Genomic DNA, 21,583 nt, shown 5'->3' with positions numbered 1-21,583 from the left:
TGTTGCCGACAAAGCAAAAGGATACAAGAGCATTAAATGCGAATGCGAATGCGAATGCGAGCGCAGTGTGTATGGCAGCTGCAGTCCGAGCACAATGGCAATCTTATATTGTTGTGTGTTGGCTTTTGTTAGGGCATTGAGAATTCATAAGAATGTGAGCATTTAATTCATATCAAATGACAGGAAGTGCTGGCCTTAAATAATTGCAGCTTGCCGAGCGGACTTTCCAAATTGAATTACATGCAACGACAGCTGTTCTGCTTGTGGCCCAAAGAAGTTAGCCCTGAAGGCAGCTTTAATGAAAGAGACGGCAATAGAGGAAGGGCAGACGGCTAGATCACGATGATAAATTGTCACTTGAAGCGAGCTGCGAATTGAAAGCGCAAATATTAACATTCAAGACAGGCGCACACACTTGTGGCATCCAACAGCCACAGGCAGCTGCTGCTGCCACTGTTGCTGCTGCAGCTACTCTCCACATTGGCGCCAGCCAATGCATACTTCATCATGCCAGAAGGTGGCACAGTTGACAGCCGTTGGAGCAGCAGCAGCAGCAGCAGCAGCAGACGGCGCTCCAAAGTCTGACTGACTGGGCAAACAATATCTGCGTAGACTTGGGCACGCGTTTGTCTTTAAATAATAATTAAAGCTAAGCTGTGCTCAACTAGAACCTAGTTAGCTTGATATTTAGCTAGATAAAGTAAATATATTTGCTGAAATTACAGACGTTGGCTGAGCAGGCATGATGCTTTGGATACTTGCAATGCTTGAGCATTGCTTAGCCTCGGAGAGATACTCTAAAGCAGAATCATGCAGCAGATGCTTTTATAGCTTGCTCAAGTATTCTGCCTTTAATTATTACTCTTCATTTTTCTACAGTACAGTAAAACATAGCAAATGAGAGTTGATCGTTTGATTCTTTATGCTCTGTTCATCAGATCAGTGGGAAGAATCATATTCATTCACTCTCGCTCTAAGCAGGAGACTGAGTTTGAGCAATAAATATATATCTTTAGTTATGTGATCCAGATGCTCTTCACTTTACGATACTCCTGGGGCTTGTTTCACAAATAGGCCTTACGCCATCTCCCAATAAGCTTTCGCAACTAAAACTCTGCCCATTCGGCTTAAACAGGAAATGTCTTAAATATTAATAATATTAAATGATATAAATACGCACACCCTAGCAGTCATACACACACATGCACACATTCAGCTATTTGCCAACACACACACGCATGCATTACATAATTGTTTTGAAAGCCTCATTAAATGCCAGAACTTAAGCTCAAGTATACCAGCTAGAAATTCTAGATGCTCTCGCTGCTGTCTCTCTCTCTCACTCTCACTGTCTGTCTGCCTGTCTGCCTTCCCCTCTTAGCCACTCTCGTTTCCTGCTCCAGTTTTCTATGGAACAAGCGCACACAGCAGGAGATTATGATGATTATTAACTTGGCCAAATGATTGTCAAGCATTTTTGGCTGGCTCTTTAAAGCCGCATCGAATGATGGTATGCTTCTGTTCGCAATGTGCTACGGGGCCGGGTTCTATAATTGCTGCAACCTCGATCGGTGGGGGCCAATCATTTGGAGGGCGTGGCGCTGTCATTATGTCAATCTGTGCGTACCCAAAAAAATCTCTTGGCGTGTGAAACGTGTAGCCATGTGTCCTTCATACTGCGGGTGTGTGTGACTGTGTGTGTGTGTGAGTGTGTGGAATGATAATGAGTGTGTCGTTATCTTTTCTATGTTGTGCCCGTGTCTGTTTTTGGTAGTTCATTTAGCTGTCGTTAAGCACACGTTCCAAGTTAATTAGTATGGGGGCCTCACATACACACACGCAGGGGGCGTGGCCGGATGGGTCTATATACAATGCGCACACTAGACTTGATTTGTCGCCGAGCCCTGGCTGCAATCGCTTTAACAGGATTTGGCCATGTTCGAATTCAAACAGTTAATTGAATAAGCATTAAATAATTTCACTCTATTCAGATAGTTTAAGCATTTAAAATAAATTGTAATGAAAAATTATGTGTATTTGCGGGAATTGAATTATTTACAATTCGAAAGTGTCATTATTCATGATATTTTTTTTCTCTATATTTAATTAACACGTTTAACATGTCAATGCGTAGATAGCAAAAAAATTATGAATGCTGTAAATATGCTTTAAAAACTTTAGCAAACTCTTGAAGCTCGCGTATGCAGCAGATACTTTCAGTTTGTATCTGTGAGATACAAAATCGTTTATGCTGCCAACCATTGAACTGGCTGGCCACATTATCTATCAAGCAATCGAGTGCATTATGTGGAGGACGCCCTTTCATGCACAATGATGGAGTCGTCGTCTTCGTTGCTGTTGCTGCTGCTGTTGTTGGTATAAAGTTGAGCAAACTTTATTTATTGCTTACTTTTTGGCTTACTTACTACTAATAATCGATGATGTGTAAGAGTTGTGGCTGAGCAGAGTAAGGTTCTGTTTTTTTTTGGCAAAAAGGATTGGCCGTAACTTAAAGGCCAAGGAGTGAAGCGCTTTAAAGTGTGCGAGCATGGGTCGAGAGAGAAGCAAGGTTGCTGGCTGTTAGAGACTCGTAATAATAACTCAGGCCGACAAACGTAAGCCGCACAAATCGCGTGCATTAAATATTTACAGTTTAATCCACTCAATGGCAGGAGCAAAGCCGTCGCTGCCACAGTCAGACGGCGCGGCACAGTCGAAATTGTGTGGCAATAAAAAATAGCAAAATATCTTACAAATCAGGCGCAGCGACAGGCAGGCGAACAGGCAGGACGAACAGGACGTACAGACGGACAGATGTACAGACGTACAGACGTAGAGATACGCCCTGGCATTTCCCAGCAGACAAAGGCAGATTCAAATACTCGTTGTGAATGTTAAAAACGTGCTGTTCTTAAGCATTTGAGAGGTGCAAGACCCCCAGAGCTCTGTGGCTCAACTAAAGTGGGGGGAGGGGGGACGCCCTCTCTGGTCCATGAAGGCTCAAGTGTTTGCCTGCCAAAGGCTTAGCACTGTATCAGCACTTCATTGGAAGCGCACATAGCTAGAAATAATTACGGAGGCAAACGCAATTTTGGCCTATTGCTGCGGGGCGTTCCCAGCGCACAGCCCAGCCCCCAAAAATCAACAAGCGACGCCCCCCAAACACAGGCATGCATACTTATGCTTACATATACATATTCGAGGGCACAATATTAAAAGCTAAACAGCACGAAAATAGCGCTGAAAATAAAATATGAAGCATTAATATTCACACCCACATGAAGGTGAGTGGCAGGGCGGAGGGTGGGGTGACAACAGAATGGGCACGAGGCATGCCACATCAGACAGGCACTGACCTTTTGGCACGGCCGCACTTCCGGACGCCTCAAATTATGCCATAAAATGTTGCCCAAGGGATGAATTCATTTACGGCACACACAAGCAGCCCTTGCAAACACAGAGAGTGGGAGAGAGAGAGAGAGAGAGAGACAGGGGGGAGAGAGTGCCATTAAATCACCAAAAACAATGAGCTGGGCTCGTGCAGCTACCTCCTCCTCCTCTGCTGCTGCTGCTGCTGCTGCTGCGGCACGTCACGAAGTTTACCTGCTGAAATTAATTTCATTTGAATTAAGCACAGGCAATAATGCCAAAATTATTCACAGACACCACCAATACAATCAAGCCAACCCACCTGCCGGGCGCTGCCCAACCAGAACCTGGCCGCCCCCCCCGATACCGAATTGTTTGCGCGCCTCTGTTGTTTTGTTAACTTGGCTTACGGTTTGTGCTTTGGGGTTTTCGGGCTTTGACTTTTGGCAGCGGGCCCAGCGATTTCCAACAGCTAATTGAATACATTAGGTTCAGTTCGACTCAAGTTGAAGGATTTGCCTTTGCTTGGCAAACCTCACATCTCTCTGCTGCGCCTCGCATTAATATTCATATTTGATTTGACCAGCCACTGCTATGCGGTTCAGGGCACACACATAAACACACACACACACACACACGGACAGCATTTGAGTAACATTTAAATGCACATTTCTCACTTTTTGCTTGCCACGCATTTTGGCCAGCTGTCCAAGCATTTGAACATGCGCCTGTCCATTTTGGCCACAACGAACTGTCAGCTGGCCAGTCGCTCGTGCAAAGCGCTGCTCTTGCATTTTTAATGCCACCAAACTGGCAGACAGACGGACGGACGGACGGACGGACGGACGGACGCGCTGGACCCCAGGGATAAATAATGTGAAATATTTACATGCCGCTCTGTCGCCCACATGCTAACAACAACAAAAACTTACACGATCTCCATCATAATAGCAATTATGACATGGATTATTATGAATGTGCGCGACTGACCGGACAATGAAAGGGAAATGGACTTTTGCACCTGCTCTTCACTTTCCAATGCATTTATTATGATGTTGCTTGAACGAACTAGTTATGCCTGGTACATTTCAAGAGCAGCTTAGAACTAACTATTTTGTTCTTAGTATATATTTTAGTTGAGCTTGTATTTAGAGTATAAAATGTATAAAATAATAATAAAATTTAAATTGACTTTTTTTATAGTATATTAAATAAAATTATTTGACAAGCCTTTGAAGCAGTTTGTGAGTCGAAAAATGATCCCTTTTCCCATAAGAATATTGTCAAAATTGTTAAACAGATGTTAAGACTTCAGTTGAACATTTTAGTATATTTATATTATTTATATACACAAATTCAAGCTCTCTTCTGGTATTTGCCATCTTGCTTTTAAACAATTTTGAGCATATGAAACACTTTTTGAGACTGGACTTTAAAGAGTAATTTACCGCCAAACATTTGCTCTATTTTATACAAAAAGAGTCTTAAATCTTCTCATTTGCATTTGCTTTAGAGCATCTTTGTTATCAGCAAAAGTTTCTACTTGAGTATTTTTTATATTATGAAAATCGCTGCACGAGCTGTGGTTGGATAAGGTGTGTTTGCTTGTGTGTGTGTGTGTGTGTGTGTGTGTGTGTGTGTGTGTGTGTATTGTTCCGCTTGCCTTAGCAGTGCGCCATGTTGCAACACACTCATAGCCGTTTACACGTTTATTTTTTTCTTCTTCTTTTTTTTTTTTGCTCTTGCGTTGCGTTCGCCTCAAGTTGATTGCATTTTTCAGGCACTGAACTACAGACATATAAGAAAACAATCCGTTCACCGGCAGCTTTTGCATGCATCGCACGTTCGCTTTTGGTTGATTTCTTGCATTTCTCATAACCCCCTCCCTCACACATACACACACACACACACACACAGACACATCTACTAAGAGCTCTCGGAGTTGGTTGCCAGCAGACCAGGAGTCACTCACATGCATCAAGTGCACACATGCATTTATAAAGCCCGACATCGCGGGTCAATTTCATGCTAGGGCAACTGCTTGCAAACCTGGACAACGGCACGTATGCGCGTTATTCTTCTTCAGCTTCTCGCTTCTGGCTGCCCTGCTGCTACTTTTGCAGTTTGTCGTTGCGGACGCTAAGGTGTGCCTAGCTATGGGTGGCCAGTGATTGGTGTGGCATGCTGGTGCTGGCAGTGGTGGGCGTGGCATGCCAGCACGTAATTGATTGTTCAATCTGTTCCAGATCAAACGTTTGACACCGTTGCCGAGCCAGTGCCGAGCCATTGCTATGCGTGGCGGTATTCAAAAAACGCCACCATCGAACTTGCTTAGCTCAAATGAACTGTGAGCTGTTCCCCGACACTCAACTGATTGGGATTTGGACGCACGGAGGCGCTTTAAGATGTGCAAATGAGTGTTCGTGTTCTTAAAGCCAATGCCAATTGAATTTACAGCTGTACTAAGTACTATCCGTCTGGCTAATTTGTATGCCAGGCCGGCCTTGTTTCGGGGCCAATACAATACGAATGACAAATGCTGATTGCCCGGATTGGCAGGATACTTTTAAGAGTCATTCGGCCAATGCAGCTGTCACTGATTGCTCTCCCCCTCCCCTGTATCTATTTCCCTTCGAATGGTGTACTAAATTGGAAGTTTTATGCCAGCATTCTGTGTTTGCAAATTGAACTTTGAGCTGTTGCCAAATGTGCAGCGCATAAAAGTCACTTTGAATGTTGTGTGTTGGCTGAGTCTATCTGCAGCATATTGGCCAAGCAGCTGGCAGAGGGCCAGTCCGTAGCTCCTTGCATGTGTTCTGCCAAATCAAATGACAATCGTTTGGCCATTTGCGTCGATTGCCTCATAAATCGCAGCGAACGACCAAAGTGGCGTATACTTAATGCTGATTATAGTATTATTATAAGCTTAGCGAGCATTTCTAGTTCACAATGCTAGAGACAATCGAGGAAGCCAATTAAATGTGAAGTATTAAAAGTCCCACTTGCTCTCAGCGCCCTTCACTTTAATCATCTGTCCTCTCAAGACATTTGCAACGTAGCTCTGTCTTCTTCTTCTTCTTGCACTTCAAGCTAGATGACATTTGAGCTCCGCTCAAGGTGAGATGGTTGCATGGCGATATGGATTTCAATTTGATTCAATTACAACTCATAATTCATGATTGGCCTTTCAGTGTGCATTCAGATTTCTGTTCATAATGAATATGCATGGGCTCTGAATACCCTCTCGCATGCTCTACTCATGTGTTGCATTGTTTTTTTGTCATTTTCGTCATTTGGTTTGTTGCTTGTTAGTGACTGTCCATTGGGCATTCATTTGAATTCATTTCGGGTTTTTTGCAATTGCTCTTGTTGCTTTGCTATACGGCCATGTCAAAAATTTGGACAGTTTGTCACTTTAATTGAATTTCCATTCGGCAAGGCCATAAAAAGAAAGCACAATAAAACCAAGTGGGGCAAAACAGTGCAATTTATGTGGGAGGGAGAGGGAGAGGGGCAGGCGAAAAGGAATGGGCAAAAAAAAGTTTGCATAAATTTGCGTACAACTGCTTAAATCTGCCATATGTACGAGCATATGGCCGAAAAGCAGCTGGAGTCCAAGAGAGCTCCACGTCGCTCCCCCTATCTATGTCTCTCTGCGAAATGCAAAACATGCCCCACATACCACATGCAGCATTTGCCGCCAGCTGCTGCCTGGCACATTGCCACAAGTGTACAACAGCGAATACTCAGAGACACTGAGAAGGAGAGTGGGAGAGAGAGCCAGCGTCAAATTCACGCTTCTAAGACATTCTGCTGTGGGCGTTTGTGTGTGTGTGTGTGTGTGTGTGCTGCTTGTTGTGTTGACGATTTCCGGCACAGAATGTTTTCCACTGCCTGCCACCTCGCACGCCTCAGCTCACCTCAACACTCAAGCATCCACCTCAAAAGCCACCGTTGCGCAATTCGCGTTCCGATTGCCATTGTAAGGCGCTTGCTGCAAATCCTCCCCTCGACAACCGCGACGCCTACCCCTCTACGCCCTCCCACCCACCAACAGCTGCTCTTTGTGCCTCACTGGCGAAATAGCGTGAGTTGTTTATGCGCGTGTTATGTTTGCGGCATGCTATGTGAAGCATCTAACACCATCTAAGTAGCTGCTGCCATGACGATGCGTTTCGAGTGTATTCAAAGTTTTTGATTGGCAATATCTGCCTACATCGGCCGGCAACTGCTGCTGCATCCAATTAATTAGTCAATGCATCAAGTTTAGTTTTTCAAATTCATTTAATCAGTTGCAGTTGCTGTTGCTTGTCAGGCATCAATATTTGTTCGAGTTGCTAATGCTCTGCGAACACTTTGACGGGCTATTTGTCATGCTAATTAAGCGGCATTTACTTTGATTTATCATAGAGCTGGGGCGTTTGGTTGGGAGTCATATTTCAGCAACTTTTAACAATGTTTCCTTCTGAATTTGGGCAAAGATATCACAAAAGAGAGAGAGAGAGCAACGATTTATTGACAGGGAAATGCTTTTGAGCAGGAAATAAAAGTCGGATATTGTCAATTGTTTGCAGGCCATTGAATGTCTGGAATGATGAATGAAAAAATAAAATCAAGAAATTGAAAAGAAGTATAATGCCACAATTGGCCTCATTAAGTTCTTTTTATAGCGTTTTTGTTCTTCAAGAGTTAATCGTGTTATGAATAGCAGCAATATAATCCCCACTTTACTTTGGCAGCAATGTTGGGAATAAAATATATGGAAGGGCTTAACAGAAAAACTCATTACCTTTGCAGTGCGACGCTAAGCGTGCTGATGTGCCACAAATTGTCGCTTAACACCCTGTAAAATATGAGCCGGATGTGGGCAGTCAAGCAAAATGTGTGCCAGGTCATAAAAGCTGTCTGACAAACTTAGCCCACAAAATGCATTGCCGCATACAGGGGATGGAGATAAAGAGACATGTGCAGAGAGCAAGAGACATAGAGAGAGAGTGGGAGACACATAGACAGACAGAGCGACAAGTGGACTGACAAACACTCATAAACACTTTATGAGAGTGCAATAGGGGCTCTAGTCCGCTGCTCACACTTGGGAAATCAAACGACATGGCATCAATCAGACGTCCCCTAACTGCCGGCAACAATGTGACAATGAAATCAAACTGAGAACTCTATCAATGTAACACCACCACGGCCACCAGCGTTACCATAGCTGCAGGTTGAGGCCCCTTTATGCAAAAAGTGTGCAGAGCTGCGTTTTCGTTGGTCAAAGGCTGTAACCACAGATCTGTCGCTCCTGCCATTGCCTTCACTTCGCCCCTTGCCCTGCAGCGACACAAAACATGCGAAAGCGCCCGAAAGCCCGAAACACCAAAACACCAAAAACCCAAAATTCTTGTTTGATTTCAACCGTATCCCGCACACACGCAGCATTGAAATTGGGCAGCTTGTTGGTGTGGCTCGCCTTGCCTTGCCTTGCCTTACGTTGCCTTGCGTTGCGTTGCCTTCCGCCTTGTCTTCATTGTGGGCCAATTTGTGGACCATCATCAAGTGCGAAATTTCCAATTTCCGAAATGTTCAATGGGCCAGCAAAACGGCCCGCAGCAACAACTGTCATGGATTCCCAGCAATTTGTGCAAATTTGTTGGCCAGCTAAGCTACAGGCAAGCAGCACAACTAGAAAAGAGTGCTTCACTCTGAGTTGTAGTAGAATAGAGATACCCTGTAGATGGTGGAGTGTGCTTAGACTAGAGAAAGGGACTAAGCGAATAGCATATGAGATTACATATTGTGATTGATTTGATTATCATAAACTGAGAGTTCTATAATCGCATATAATATTAGAAAAGTATTCATGAATCTTATATTTTATCTACAGAAATGATCTGCATCACAGCTAATATACACTGTGATATATCAAATCTATTTACAGAGTATCGAAAACAGTTGAACGACAAATGTTTGGTTGGCCTTGTTCTCTGCTTCTTCGTTTTTTCCTTGAACTGTCTCGAGTTTCTGTAGTTTCTCATTGTTATTTACATTGGGAGAAGCATTTTATTATTTGCCTTTGGCTGCAATTGGGGCTGGCACAGGTGCATGGTATTTGTCAATAGCCACGGGATGCAAACCTTGATAGATACTGTTACAACAACAACAACAACAACAGTGGCAACAACAAATTGTAAATTGCAGGTGTATTTATAGCCATGCAATTGTTTGAGTTGTCCCAGTAGTTTAATTATTTGTCGACTACTTTTTTGTCCGACTCTTAATTGTTTAGCCCTTTGGCGTGCAAGTCATTGGCCCCAGGGCTAATTGTGTTATTTAAGTTGAACTTTTGTGGCTTGATTTAAATTGAGCTTTTGGCCATTGGCTTAACTTTTCAGCTTGACAGAATCTGCAGGGGGCAGTTCCTTCTGGAATTTCTGGAGCAACAGGCTCGACGCCATTTCACAGAAAATTCCATCAGCTTCCATTTGCAGCTTATCTTCAGTGCTAATTGGATTTTAATGATGTGCATTATATGGAGGAGGCTCGCTATCTGAAATATCTCTTATATTAAATATCTTGTATTAATAGCTTTGTCAAATTTAATCACCGGTAAAAGCTGTTTTGTATACCCTAAGTGCCAGTTCCTATTCACAGTTCGCGCACTTTGTATTTTGATCTGCCTGCGATTGACAGCTCTCAGGTGCCATGTCCCAGGTCGCAGGTCCTCGGTCCCCGGTCCCCGGTCGCCGGTCGCTGCACGCTGAAGTTTTCCATCCAGCATTTGGGAAATAATTCAAACACAGTTCGAGCATAGCTCGGCTCACCTTTTGGTATGCTCATTTCCCTGCCTGCCGTCGCCTGCTGCAATAAACTTTTACGTATTCATTATGGCCACCCGGAAAATGGCATTTTCTTTGTGCATGGCGAGCTTTTCCGTTCCGTCGTCTTTATGGCTGAGGGTGAGGGTGAGGTGAGTTGGAAATGGTTGGGCATTAATAGCCGCCGCGGTCTCCTCACGTAAATCGTTCGACTTGGTTGGACATTTTTTTTTCTCCTGCTGTCGCTGGTTAGCGGTTTTTTGCTGCTCGTTTGCCTCTGAGCAGGTGGTGGGAGTGAAGCCGGAGCTGGAGCTGGAGCTGGGGCAATAAATGTCAATAAAAATAAATGCGATTGTCGGTTGATGCAGCGCATTTATTTTTCACCCCAAACTGTAGCTTTACAAAATACTTGACTTTCCCGCTGTGCAAAGATTCCCTTTCACATTGAATAAGATACATGTATAGGCATGTGGCGGATGGGAGTGTGTGTTGGTGTGTGTGTCCGGTCATCAAGCGCCACACAATTGTTGGTAAATTGCCATCGAGTCAAAGTGAGCGTTGATGAAATTGTAATTAAGCGTGCATAAAGTGCATTGTTCACAATTCTCATTGATCTCACACTTAATTAAAGGAAATTCTCTATCTGTCTGCTGGCAAGGAGCATAGCAACAAACTGTTGCCGGCATTCCCTTTTTGCTTGGCCATAAAACATAATCCAACAACTTGACGATACCCATAAAAAGGGAACTCTTTCGATTCCCATGGACCAACAAAAAAAAAAAAAAAAAAAAAAAAGGAAAGGAGCGCGAGGCGAGAACCTAGACCAATTTTATTTCTTGCTGGTTTGGTTTTTATTGTTGTTTGATTTTAGCATAAAGGGCGGATTTGGCAACAAACGGCATCCGTTCGGTTTTTGGGTATTAGTGGGATTTGCTCTTTTCTTGTGGTCCCCCAACGTGCACCCAGAGTCCCCTATGGCCCCGAACAGCGCTCCCGCCTGTGGTTGTTGGGCGTGTCCTAGAGGCGTTTATCGCTTTCTCGCATTCTTTTTTCTTGTATTCGATTTGCATGTATTTCGGTGCTTGTCACAAAACAAAACAAAAAAAAGGAGGAAATTTTTTTGCACTTTGTGCGTGCATGTGTTAGCCTCTGTGTGCGAGTGTGTGTGTGTGTGTGTGTGTTTATGTGAGCAGGCAGAGTGTTGCAAGATTACGCATACGTAATGTGTGCCTGGCCATGTTATACACTCGCAGCACTTTGTATTACGTTGTGTATTATGTTTCGTTTTGACAAATTATGCAAATGAGATGCAGGCAGCTGTTACGGGACTTATACCACTGCTCTGCAAAGAGATTGCTGCCCATTGTCCGGATTGTCGTTTTGGTTTCATTAAATGCCGCCACCCCGCCATACTCAATCGAGGATTTTCATGACTTAATTTGCGTTGCGTGTCCTCATTGTGCCATAAACAGCTTCACACAATAAAAGCTGTTGACGTTTTCGTTTGAATGAAGGCAACATTATTTTTTTTTTCGGCTTTGTAGGGGTGCTCGGTGTAGTCAAACAAACACTTCATTAGCACTCGTATTTGTTTATAACTTAATCTAGCCGAAATGTCAACACGAAGCATGCCTGTGAAATTTGTATGAGTCCAGGACACGCACATTTACCGCGAACGGACTTCTAAATGCGATTTAATTTGTGGGCGGCTGAGCACCGAAATAAGGCAGCTCATGAATCTTGATGCTTTTGATTATACGACATTACAATATTTAAGCAGATTAGGACTACCCCTAGACTCGTTTGTTTACCCCACATTCTGTTCTGAGAGCTTTTAGGCAACACAGAATTTCCAACTAAGTTAGGTCTGTCTTAAAAGTGAGGTCTGTCATGCTAGTTTCTCTGCAGCACTCTGCTGAAATTAGTAGTTGAGTAGATTTCTAAGTTGGCTAAGAGCTTACTTTGTGCCCCTTTTCTGTGAGCACTCTGCTAGCCGGCGTTTATTGCAGGTACGTGCCGTGAATTATTGTCAACGCTCGGTGCCAAGATTAACAAATGTTCGCGTCTGACGATTGGCTGCCAGTTGGATTGTCTAATTCATAATATGCTCTCACTCTCTCTCTCTCTCTCACTCTCTCTCTTTTTCTCTTTCGTTCGCTGTCTTTCACAAGTGGCTGGCTTACGCGCCAAATTGATGAGCATGTAAACATGTGTCTGTGCGCTCTTATTTATGGATTTCCATAAAAATTCAGCGTTACATATGCGTCGGAGCTCGTGATTGAAGAGCGTCTAGCTAAAGCTAGCTACAACTGTAGAGCAAACAAAGGTTTGATTAAAGGTATTCCGTTTCTTTTTCTCTTGTGCAGCAAGAAAATTATGTAAAATAAGAAATATGAAAAGCAAAAAGAATGCAGACAGGCATTAAAAATTCCTTTGCTTAAAATATATATGGTATATAGAGCATGGCAAAGGTAAGAAAGGCAAAGGCAATATTAAATTTGAAGCTAAAGTTTTGTAAAAGTCAAAAGCGGAAAGTTGCAGTCGGCGAGCGCGGGGAGTGACTGGCGGGGGGCAAACAAAAGTAGGAAGCAAGAGTCATAAGATATTAAAACCAGAAGTCCAAGCGAAGAGCCAGTGGAAATTATTGTGCAAAACTCGGAGAAATGCTCAAATGCTGATTCAATGCAGTTGAGTGCTGGCCTTCATAGAATATTTATATAATTTTCGTAATTTTCATCATATTAATAATTAAGCATAAGCTAAACAATAATTGCTAACAATTGCCAGCAAGCCGTGCTCTTAACTGCATCGCATTGCTCATACGCCCTGTTGAGCTGTGAATAGCGCATAACTCCCACCTTGGCTTGTTTATTTTGCTGATTGTTTTTGGCAAACTCTTTTGTTACACTTTTGACTGCGGCTGGTGCTGCCACTGCTGCGGCTGCCACTGCTGATGGTGCTGCTGCTGCTGTTGCTGCAGTTGTTGCTCTGAAGGCCGGATTAACATGCCGGTACGTTGTCATCGCGGCAAATGGTTCAGGTGTCAAAATGGTGGGGTGAAAACTTGTGGCCGCTTTTACCACCGCACCACGTTTACTTTTTGTGTGCGTTTCATATGCAGGTTATTCATGTTATTCTTTAGCTATTTTAACTCGCTGCTGCTGATGTTGCTGTTGTTGTTGCTGTTGTTGGCTGGTGATGTTGCTGTTGCTTGAGTGCAGCGGGTGAAAGTTTTTGCGCATTTTTGCCACAGCGTTGAAATATGCTGCAAAGTTGCAAGGACGTCACGACAGCTTGCCTTAATAATGGCAAGCATGCAGCCAGGTGGGCCAAACAGGTGGACAGGTGGACAGGTGGCAGGTGCTGTGCAGCAGAGTAGCAGGCTAGCAGGGTAAACTATTACACAACACGCATTGTGCAAGGGAGCACAACAAGAGGCGTTAGGTTCTCTCTCGCTCTCGCTCTCCTTCTTTCTCTCAGTCTTCCACGCTCGCCCCAGAGAAATGCATAAAAAGCGCATTTTATTATTTCACTCGAAAGTTGTTTACGACGCCTTTTGCTCAGCTTCTTGTCCAACCTCTTATGCATTTTTAATACACTGTACGAAGAGTGAATGGAGTATATAACTTTGACATGGATACATTTCTCCAATTAGATAGTATAAATATTTCTATGCAGGCATGATATATAATATAAAATAAGCAACTCAGCAGATTCCATGCAAAATGGAAACAGTGTATTGAGCAGTCAGTTGGACTCTAGCATAAACTTCGTACTTGTTTTATATCTGACGTAGCCCAGCTACCCCGTCGCGCGCATTCATTATATTGTAATATGTTTTTAACATTATTTTTATTATAAATCAACAAAATGCACTCAACGCGACTTTCAGTTGACGTCGCAACTTTTGCTCAGCTGCCAAAAGGTTGCACGAAAGAGAGAGAGAGGGAGATAGCGAGAGAAAGTGGCAAAAAGATTGGACTGCGATTTATTTTATGGTATTTAAGTTATGACTGGCGCTGTAAAGGACTTAATGGTCGGCATGAATGTGGCAGTTGGGAGGAAAAAGAAAACTGAGAAAAGCAAACACATAAGAAACTTGAAAGTATTTCTAGAATTTACTTTTGCTAAACAATTATATTGTTATATATATATATATATATATACATTTTTATATATTTTTATAAATATTTACTTTTCAGTGTCAACTTACGGAAAACTGTTTTTCCACAGGGCGGCTACAAATAAAAATGAAGCGTTTTTCTTTTGATTTCCATTTGACTACAACTGTCAGACAGCTGCGTTTTGACTTGAGCAAAACATCTTGAGAGATGCAAATTTGTTTCAAGGATAAAAGTGAGAGGGTACAGGTTCTGCAGCTGCTTCTTCCTCTTCTTCTTCAGCTGGAGCGACAAGCATAAGAAAATGTCTCGGAAATTTGTCAAGTTGCGGCATCTGCATAATGATGAAAAATGCCGCATGACAGTCGAGTTTATTAATGCATACAGAAAATAAAAAAAAAAAGAAGGGAAAAGCAAGTGATATAAAAGCGAAAGTAAAAACTTGGCCATGGAAAGTGAAAGATCTTGTCTTTCATTAAAAAGTTAGTCTAGCAATCTACGTCCGAACTCTTTTAGGGCTGATTTGCCAGGGGAAATTCTTGAAGCGAGGATGTATTTCTACAATATAATCTCTACTCAATGCATAACACATATTTGTATCTCTGTCTTGATTAGTAAATTTGCCTGGTGGCAGTTGATGTTACCTGGCGCTGATTGATGTGCACATGTCGAGAGTCCCTTTTCAGTGAACTGTGTAAGCACATCTGTGCCATTTGACCCATGTGTGTGTGTGTGTATGTGTGTGCATAATACGTGCAACATCATAAAGCTGGAGTTTAGCTGCGGGCTTGAGTTGCTTTCGTGTCGGAGCAGCTCAGCTGGAAAAATTACCATTGGCCGTGTTCGGAGTGTAGTCAGTCAGGTTAAGCAATGAAAATGAAAATGAAAATTTCAGTACAAAAAAAGAAAAGAAACATAAATTGAAATCATCATCAGAGAGGAAGAGATAGAGAGAGAGAGAGAGAGAGAGGGAGCTGAGCTCTTTTGGCCTTTTAAATTTACGTGTTTCAAGTGGTTCGTGATCTGTGAGCCGTGAGCTGATTAATGCGGCTTGTCATATTATGCTGGGCTGATGCTGATGAATGCTGTAAGGCACTTACGGCTATAATATAACTGTATAATGTGCAGCTGTAATGGCTTGCTTTCATTGCAATTTCCTGGCTTATTGAGTGCAGCTCTTAGCTCTTAGTCTTGGCAAGTGGCAGCAGCAACAGCAGCAGCGCCCAGTTGCATTTGCATGCTGATCTCATTAGCACCAAGCAAGTTCATCTGGCCGGGGCCAATGCGCCACGTTACACGTCCGGGCAATTGCAGTACCTACGCGTATTGGGCGAGTCCGTTCTGCTGGGCAGTTGGGCCACTTGCTGCTTGCCACTTGGCTGCCTGCATCATTTGCATGCAAATGTCGTTTGGCACTTTTAGCCACCAACAAGTCCCTCGTGTGGCCACCCCGAACAAAAAACTGGCTCCACTCGTTCACTTTGTGCCGCTGCTTTTCAGCTTGTGCTTGTTCAGTTTGCGCTTTTGCACGCCTTTGTTGTGGTTTACTCCTGCACTTGGCTCTGACTTTTAGCCGCAGTAACGGGGCCTCATAAAGCAAGCCCAAAAGCGGCGACAGTTGCAACTGCCGTTGACACTTCATGGGGCCAATATGCCAGGCACGCAAATTGCCACAGCACGTCAGGCAGATAGAGGGAGCGAGAGAGAGAGAGATAGAATGAAAACTAGCTGCTTTCATGAAAAAGTTTTCTTGCTGGGCAAGTTTTTGTCATTTGTTGTTGTCATCTTCTTATTTTGCTTGTGTTGTGTGTTTTTATTTTCATTTTTTATCGGCTGACTGCTCGTTGCACTTGCAAATGTGCACTTTACCACTCATTAGTGACAGTTTAGCAAAAGTTGGTTGCTGTAAGTGCTTGCTCTTTAAGGGCAAAGCAAACTCTAAGCGGAGACCAGACCTCATACATATGCAAGCATTTTCTAATTGCATGAACAACGACTCGTTCGAGCTATTGCCTCAAACTTTTCGGGGCTATGCTCAACTTTGTAGTTTTGCTCCAAAAGTCTTCAAATCCGCTTACAAGCACGAATATTACACATACGCAGTGTGGTGTGTGCTCTCGTGCCTCACATGTGAACGAGGGCAGGGGGGTGACGGAGGGGCTAATAAATAACAGGCAAAAAGGTATTGAAGCATTGTGCAGCCATTAAAGCGATGCGCTTCGACGCGCTCGGCAAAAACGCAAAGTCTTCGCGCTCCGTTTGCTGCCAAGAACAATTAAGGATTTCAGCGAACACCCAAAAGCCATACAAAGTACGCTTTGAGACTCTACGAAATTTAAAAGAAAAATATATATATAGAGAAAGAGAGACAGTCAACAGAAGCAACAACGCCTTAAGGCCAAAAAGTCAACTTGTTTAAGAAAAAAAAACAAAAAATAATAATAAAAAAATAAATAAAAAATAAGACAACAGCGTTAAACCTCCAGCAAAATAAACAAAAATGTAATTTGCGCCACTTAGCAGCAAATGGACAGTGCCATTAATAATTCCATTTCAGTTTTTTTCCTGCCTTGCTCTTTGCTATTAGGATGGAGCCGCGCAGATAATAAGGAAATATGAGTTTGCGGCCAGGACCTTGGCCATTGCCTTGCTTTAAACCTGAGCAAAGACCAAAAAAAAAAAAAAAAAAAGAAAGGAATTAAATAATGGCAAGAGCAAAATATTAAAAGGAAACACGAGAAATCATAAAGCCTAATATGTTTTAAGGTCAGCAATTAGAGACTTGTTTGTCTTTAAATTAAATATTTAATATTGCTTAACTAGAAAAATGTTTGAAAAGGAAATGGAATAGATAGACCTTAGACTCTAATTAAAGACTATTTTTGGTTTGTTTGGTAAATGTTTATACATTTTTAGCTGTCATAACTTTAACAAAAGCTATTTAACTTTTAAGTAAAGCAAAGTTTTCGAGGACCTTTTGTGAGAGAGATAGAGATTCAATTAAAGTGACAAACTGTCAAAATTTTTGTGACATGGGCGCATTGCAAAACCGAATGAATACCCAAAGGACAAAACACAGAAGCACACACACACACACACACACACACACACACACACACACAGAGAGATTACAATGGACAGCATTTTCCAGTGAACAGATATTCATACGCATTCACATGGGCATTCACATGCATATTTATGGGTAAATGCAAATGTCTGTGGCCGTGGGTCTGGCCCTTTGAATTATGAAAGCTAATTGATGAAAATTGAATAATAATTGTGTCAAGCTGACAAGAAAAGTGAAATTCCAATGGCTGATTTACGGCGACCAACACAATTCGGGCCATTCCACGCAATATCTGCGACATTTATTCATAATTGAGCAGTTGGCGGAAGTTCTTATAAGAGCGCTGGCACAGCCATCAAAGCGCCATTTGGAGACATGGCTGGCTGCCCAATCGTTTTGCTATTACTCAGTCTCGTGGCTGGCGTACGGCTGGCTGAGTTTGAGCCGGCGGAGAGGACGGCGCGACTGCAGAGCCGGCTGATGTTGGAGTTTGTGGTGGGGCACAAACAAATACCGAGGTTCACTTACTTCACCTGCCGCAATCCCGCCAGCAATGACACGGGCAATGTGCACGCCACTCGCGCCAACCTGAAGCAACTTTACGCGGCATTCGAGGCCAAGAATGCGCAGCTGATTGGTAGCCTCTATCGGGACAACGTGCCGCGCAGGCCCTTTGTGCGGATTGTGATGCTGGATGTGCTGCATCAGCCAAGGGGGAAGTCAGGCGGCAGGGGTATACCGCGCGGCAGACCGGCAGGTGCGGGCGGAGGAGGTGGAGGAGGAGGCAGAGCGGGCACAGCTCTCGGCACAGCTTCAAGCAGTGCCGATTGGTTGGACAGCGTGTTGAGGGTGGAGGCGCTGCGGCAAGTTGTGGCCGTGGATTTGGCATGTGGCATGCTAAGTCGTCGTTTCCTGGAGCTGGTAAGTGGCACGGACAGGCGGTAGCATGTCCTTATGCATATTGAGTGCTCAGCTGCAACTATTTGCAAGGCTTCAGCCAAGATGCTCTACAACGATAAATATCACTGGCTATTGATTGAGGATTATGCGCTGCACGTAAGTGCGGGCGTGATGCGGCCCCAACAGCTGCAGCAGCTGCATCTGATGGATACGAGCACAGACACGGATACGGATGAGCTAGAGCCCATTGAAAGCTTAATGGAGACCCTGAACTTCTACATGAACACGGAGCTAACTCTGGCTAAGCGAACGCCCCAAGACGCCAGCTATTCACTGTACGACATCTGGTATGTTATGTAGGCGGTTGGGGGGTCTGTCTCCGGCACTGTTAGGAACAGCTGTCAGTTGTATTTGCTATTGACTTGTTGCTATTGACAGTTAGTGTTAACGAGAAGTGGATGCTGCAGCTGGAGCGTAGCTATGAATGCCTTTGACTGGAATAGCACTGGGATGTTTCCATTTTAGACAAGAACTGATTTCAAGCATGAGACTTGAAGGCAAACGAAATATATTTTTAGATTCATTAAACTAAGGTATTTATTTTTTTGTAAATATTTCGTAGGAGCCCTGGTCGCACTTACGGCGGACACGTCAACATCACGGAAATTGGCAGCTTCACGTTGACAGACGGACTGCAGCTGCACAGCTGGTTTCGCACCACATCGACGCTGCTGCGTCGTCTCAACATGCAGCATGCCCAAGTGCGTTGCATGGTTGTGGTAGGTGTTTGTGGGAGGGCGAGGGGAAAGGGCTGAAGTAACACTTGAAAGCGTTGTCGTTGCGACAGGTGACCAACAAAAACATGACGGGCACGCTGCTCTACTATCTAACGCACACGGTGTCGGGCCATATCGATACAATGAATCGCTTCAATTTCAATCTGCTGATGGCCGTCCGGGACATGTTCAACTGGACGTTTGTGCTGTCGCGCACCTCCACCTGGGGCTATCTGAAGAATGGCCGTTTCGATGGCATGATTGGGGCGCTCATACGCAACGAGACGGACATTGGCGGTGCGCCCATCTTCTATTGGCTGGAGCGTCACAAGTGGATCGATGCAGCTGGCCGCAGCTGGTCGAGTCGGCCGTGCTTCATTTTTCGCCATCCGCGCAACACACAAAAGGATCGCATCGTATTCCTGCAGCCATTCAGCAACGATGTTTGGCTATTGATCTTGGTGTGTGGTGTTGTCACTGTGTGCATACTCTGGCTACTGACGACGATTGAGTGGAAGCTGGTGCCGCGGCAGGGTGCAGCGCTCATCAAGCCGAAGGGCGGCGCTCCACGGCATCACTATCATCACCATCATCATACTCAGCAGCAGCAGGAGCAGCAGCAGCAGGAGATGGCTACTTTGGAGAATGATGATGTCTCAGTCGCCTCGTTGCATTTGCTGCCAGTGGTCGGTGGGCTGCGACAGCGCTGCTATGCGAGATTCTGCAACTACATCAGCAAGCGGCAGGCGTTGAGCAAGAGCTCAACACGCGAGGGTCTCCTGCTGGAGTCCGTGCTGTTCTTTGTGGGCATAATTTGCCAGCAGGGCTTGGGCTTCTCCACCAGCTTCACCTCGGGCCGCACCATTGTCATCACCTGTCTGCTCTTCTCTTTCTGCATCTATCAGTTCTACTCGGCCAGCATTGTGGGCACGCTGCTCATGGAGAAGCCAAAGACTATCAAGACCCTGAGCGACTTGGTGCACAGCTCGCTGCAAGTTGGTGTCGAGGATATTGTATACAATCGCGATTACTTCTTGGTAGGCATTGGGCACAACTAGAGCAATACTTGATACTTGTTTGCAAATACTTTACAGAACACTAAAGACCCCGTTTCCATGGAGCTGTATGCCAAGAAAATTACCAAGGTGCCATCCAGCAATGAGAACGCAGGGGGCGCAGGCGGCGAGGAGGAGCCAGCGCCGCCGCCACCTGGGACTGATGCCAAATCATTTCGCGACATTGTGCACAGTCATGAGGTTGGCGCACATGCCAAGGAGAACACAGCGACTAATTGGCTAGATCCGGATACGGGCTTACGCCGAGTCAAGCACGAACGTAAGCTGAGCCACATGTGCCAGAGATAGAATGCAAATAATTTCTTATCCCATAGGCTTTGCCTTTCACGTGGATGTTGCGGCTGCCTATAAAATTATTGCCGAAACATTTGACGAGCGTGAGATTTGTGATCTGACAGAGGTCAGCATGTTTGCCCCACAGAAAACAGTCAGCATAACCCAAAAGAATTCGCCCATGCGCAAGGTTATATCGTACGGGTAAGTGAACATGCTGAAATCTTGGCGAAATATTTTAAAATTCGATTTCACTTTGGCCAGCCTGAGACGTGTTACAGAGACGGGCATCTTTTCCTATCAGTTCAATATCTGGCACTCGAGGAAGCCGCCCTGTGTGAAGAAAATTGAGACATCCGATTTGCACGTGGGTCGCCAACAAAGTTGGAATTAGTATAATTCTCAAGGTATCTCAATTTTCAGGTGGATATGGATACCATAAGCTCGGCGCTGATAATACTGCTCTTCAGCTATGGCATTGCTCTGTTGGTGCTGGGCATTGAGATACTTTATGCGAAGTGGAAACGTTGAGAGTGAAGCGAAATGCAATCAGACGAATATCAACTTTAACTCATGCAGTATATATGTATATATGTATGTGCGTATGTGTGTATGCTTAGTATATGTTTTGTTCACACCTTGGTTTCGTTTTCGCGTTTTCATTTAATTAGCTACAGCCAAAGTTGAGTTGATTTTAGATTCTGCGTAAATATACGTATTTGTCAAGCAGCGAAAGTTTAATTAAGTGAACTTTCCAATAGAAAATACCTGAAATACCCCCAAAGTGAGTTTACATAATTAAATTTTGGTAGTCAGTGTCGCTGTTTGACATTCAAGACGGCGTCAAGGCTCTTGTGCTAATCCAATTACCATTGTTTAATTGATTCCATTTCATTTGCGTGGCTTGAGTTGGATTAGCAATCATTGCGTATACGACGTGTGACCCTGAGCTGGAATTTAATTAAGTTGGCCTTTGCTCAACGACGCAGACTCTAAAATCTAATAAGAACTATGCTACTAAAATATTGAATTTACTTATGTAGTTCACAGGCTGACAACTTCATTGCCAGAAAGAAAGAAAAAGATTATAAAAAAAAAGGAGAAAAGGCAAACATATTCAACAAATAATGCAACAAGAGGGTAAAAGAGTTTTCTTTCTTTTGCGCTAGTTTTTCGCTATGTGCGCCGG

The 21,583-nt window shown here is 44.0% G+C and overlaps 1 protein-coding gene across 1 annotated transcript; it reads left to right on the top strand.

Annotated features, from left to right (window-relative positions):
• Positions 1–17,402: 17,402 nt before the first annotated feature.
• Ir64a (Ionotropic receptor 64a) lies at positions 17,403–20,950 on the top strand. Its single transcript, XM_018099295.2, has 8 exons — positions 17,403–18,290; positions 18,360–18,616; positions 18,892–19,048; positions 19,117–20,082; positions 20,140–20,380; positions 20,436–20,598; positions 20,659–20,761; positions 20,818–20,950. The coding sequence occupies exons 1-8, from the start codon at positions 17,745–17,747 to the stop codon at positions 20,923–20,925; spliced, it is 2,541 nt and encodes an 846-aa protein (XP_017954784.1). The 5' UTR covers positions 17,403–17,744; the 3' UTR covers positions 20,926–20,950.
• Positions 20,951–21,583: the final 633 nt, after the last annotated feature.

This window comes from Drosophila navojoa, chromosome 4 (assembly GCF_054131105.1).
Source record: "Drosophila navojoa isolate 15081-1374.11 chromosome 4, UAZ_NAV_1.0, whole genome shotgun sequence".
Lineage (NCBI taxonomy): Eukaryota > Metazoa > Arthropoda > Insecta > Diptera > Drosophilidae > Drosophila > Drosophila navojoa.
Note: the sequence above shows the minus strand (reverse complement) of the source record. Positions and strands in the feature narration are given on the sequence as shown.

Bases quoted from the DNA above. Each gene is read 5' to 3' on its own strand.
- Ir64a (XM_018099295.2), top strand. From the start codon at position 17,745: ATGGCTGGCTGCCCAATCGTTTTGCTATTACTCAGTCTCGTGGCTGGC. The intron at 18,617-18,891 runs GTATGTTATGTA...AATATTTCGTAG, and splicing joins TATTCACTGTACGACATCTG to GAGCCCTGGTCGCACTTACG. The intron at 20,762-20,817 runs GTGGGTCGCCAA...CTCAATTTTCAG, and splicing joins TTGAGACATCCGATTTGCAC to GTGGATATGGATACCATAAG.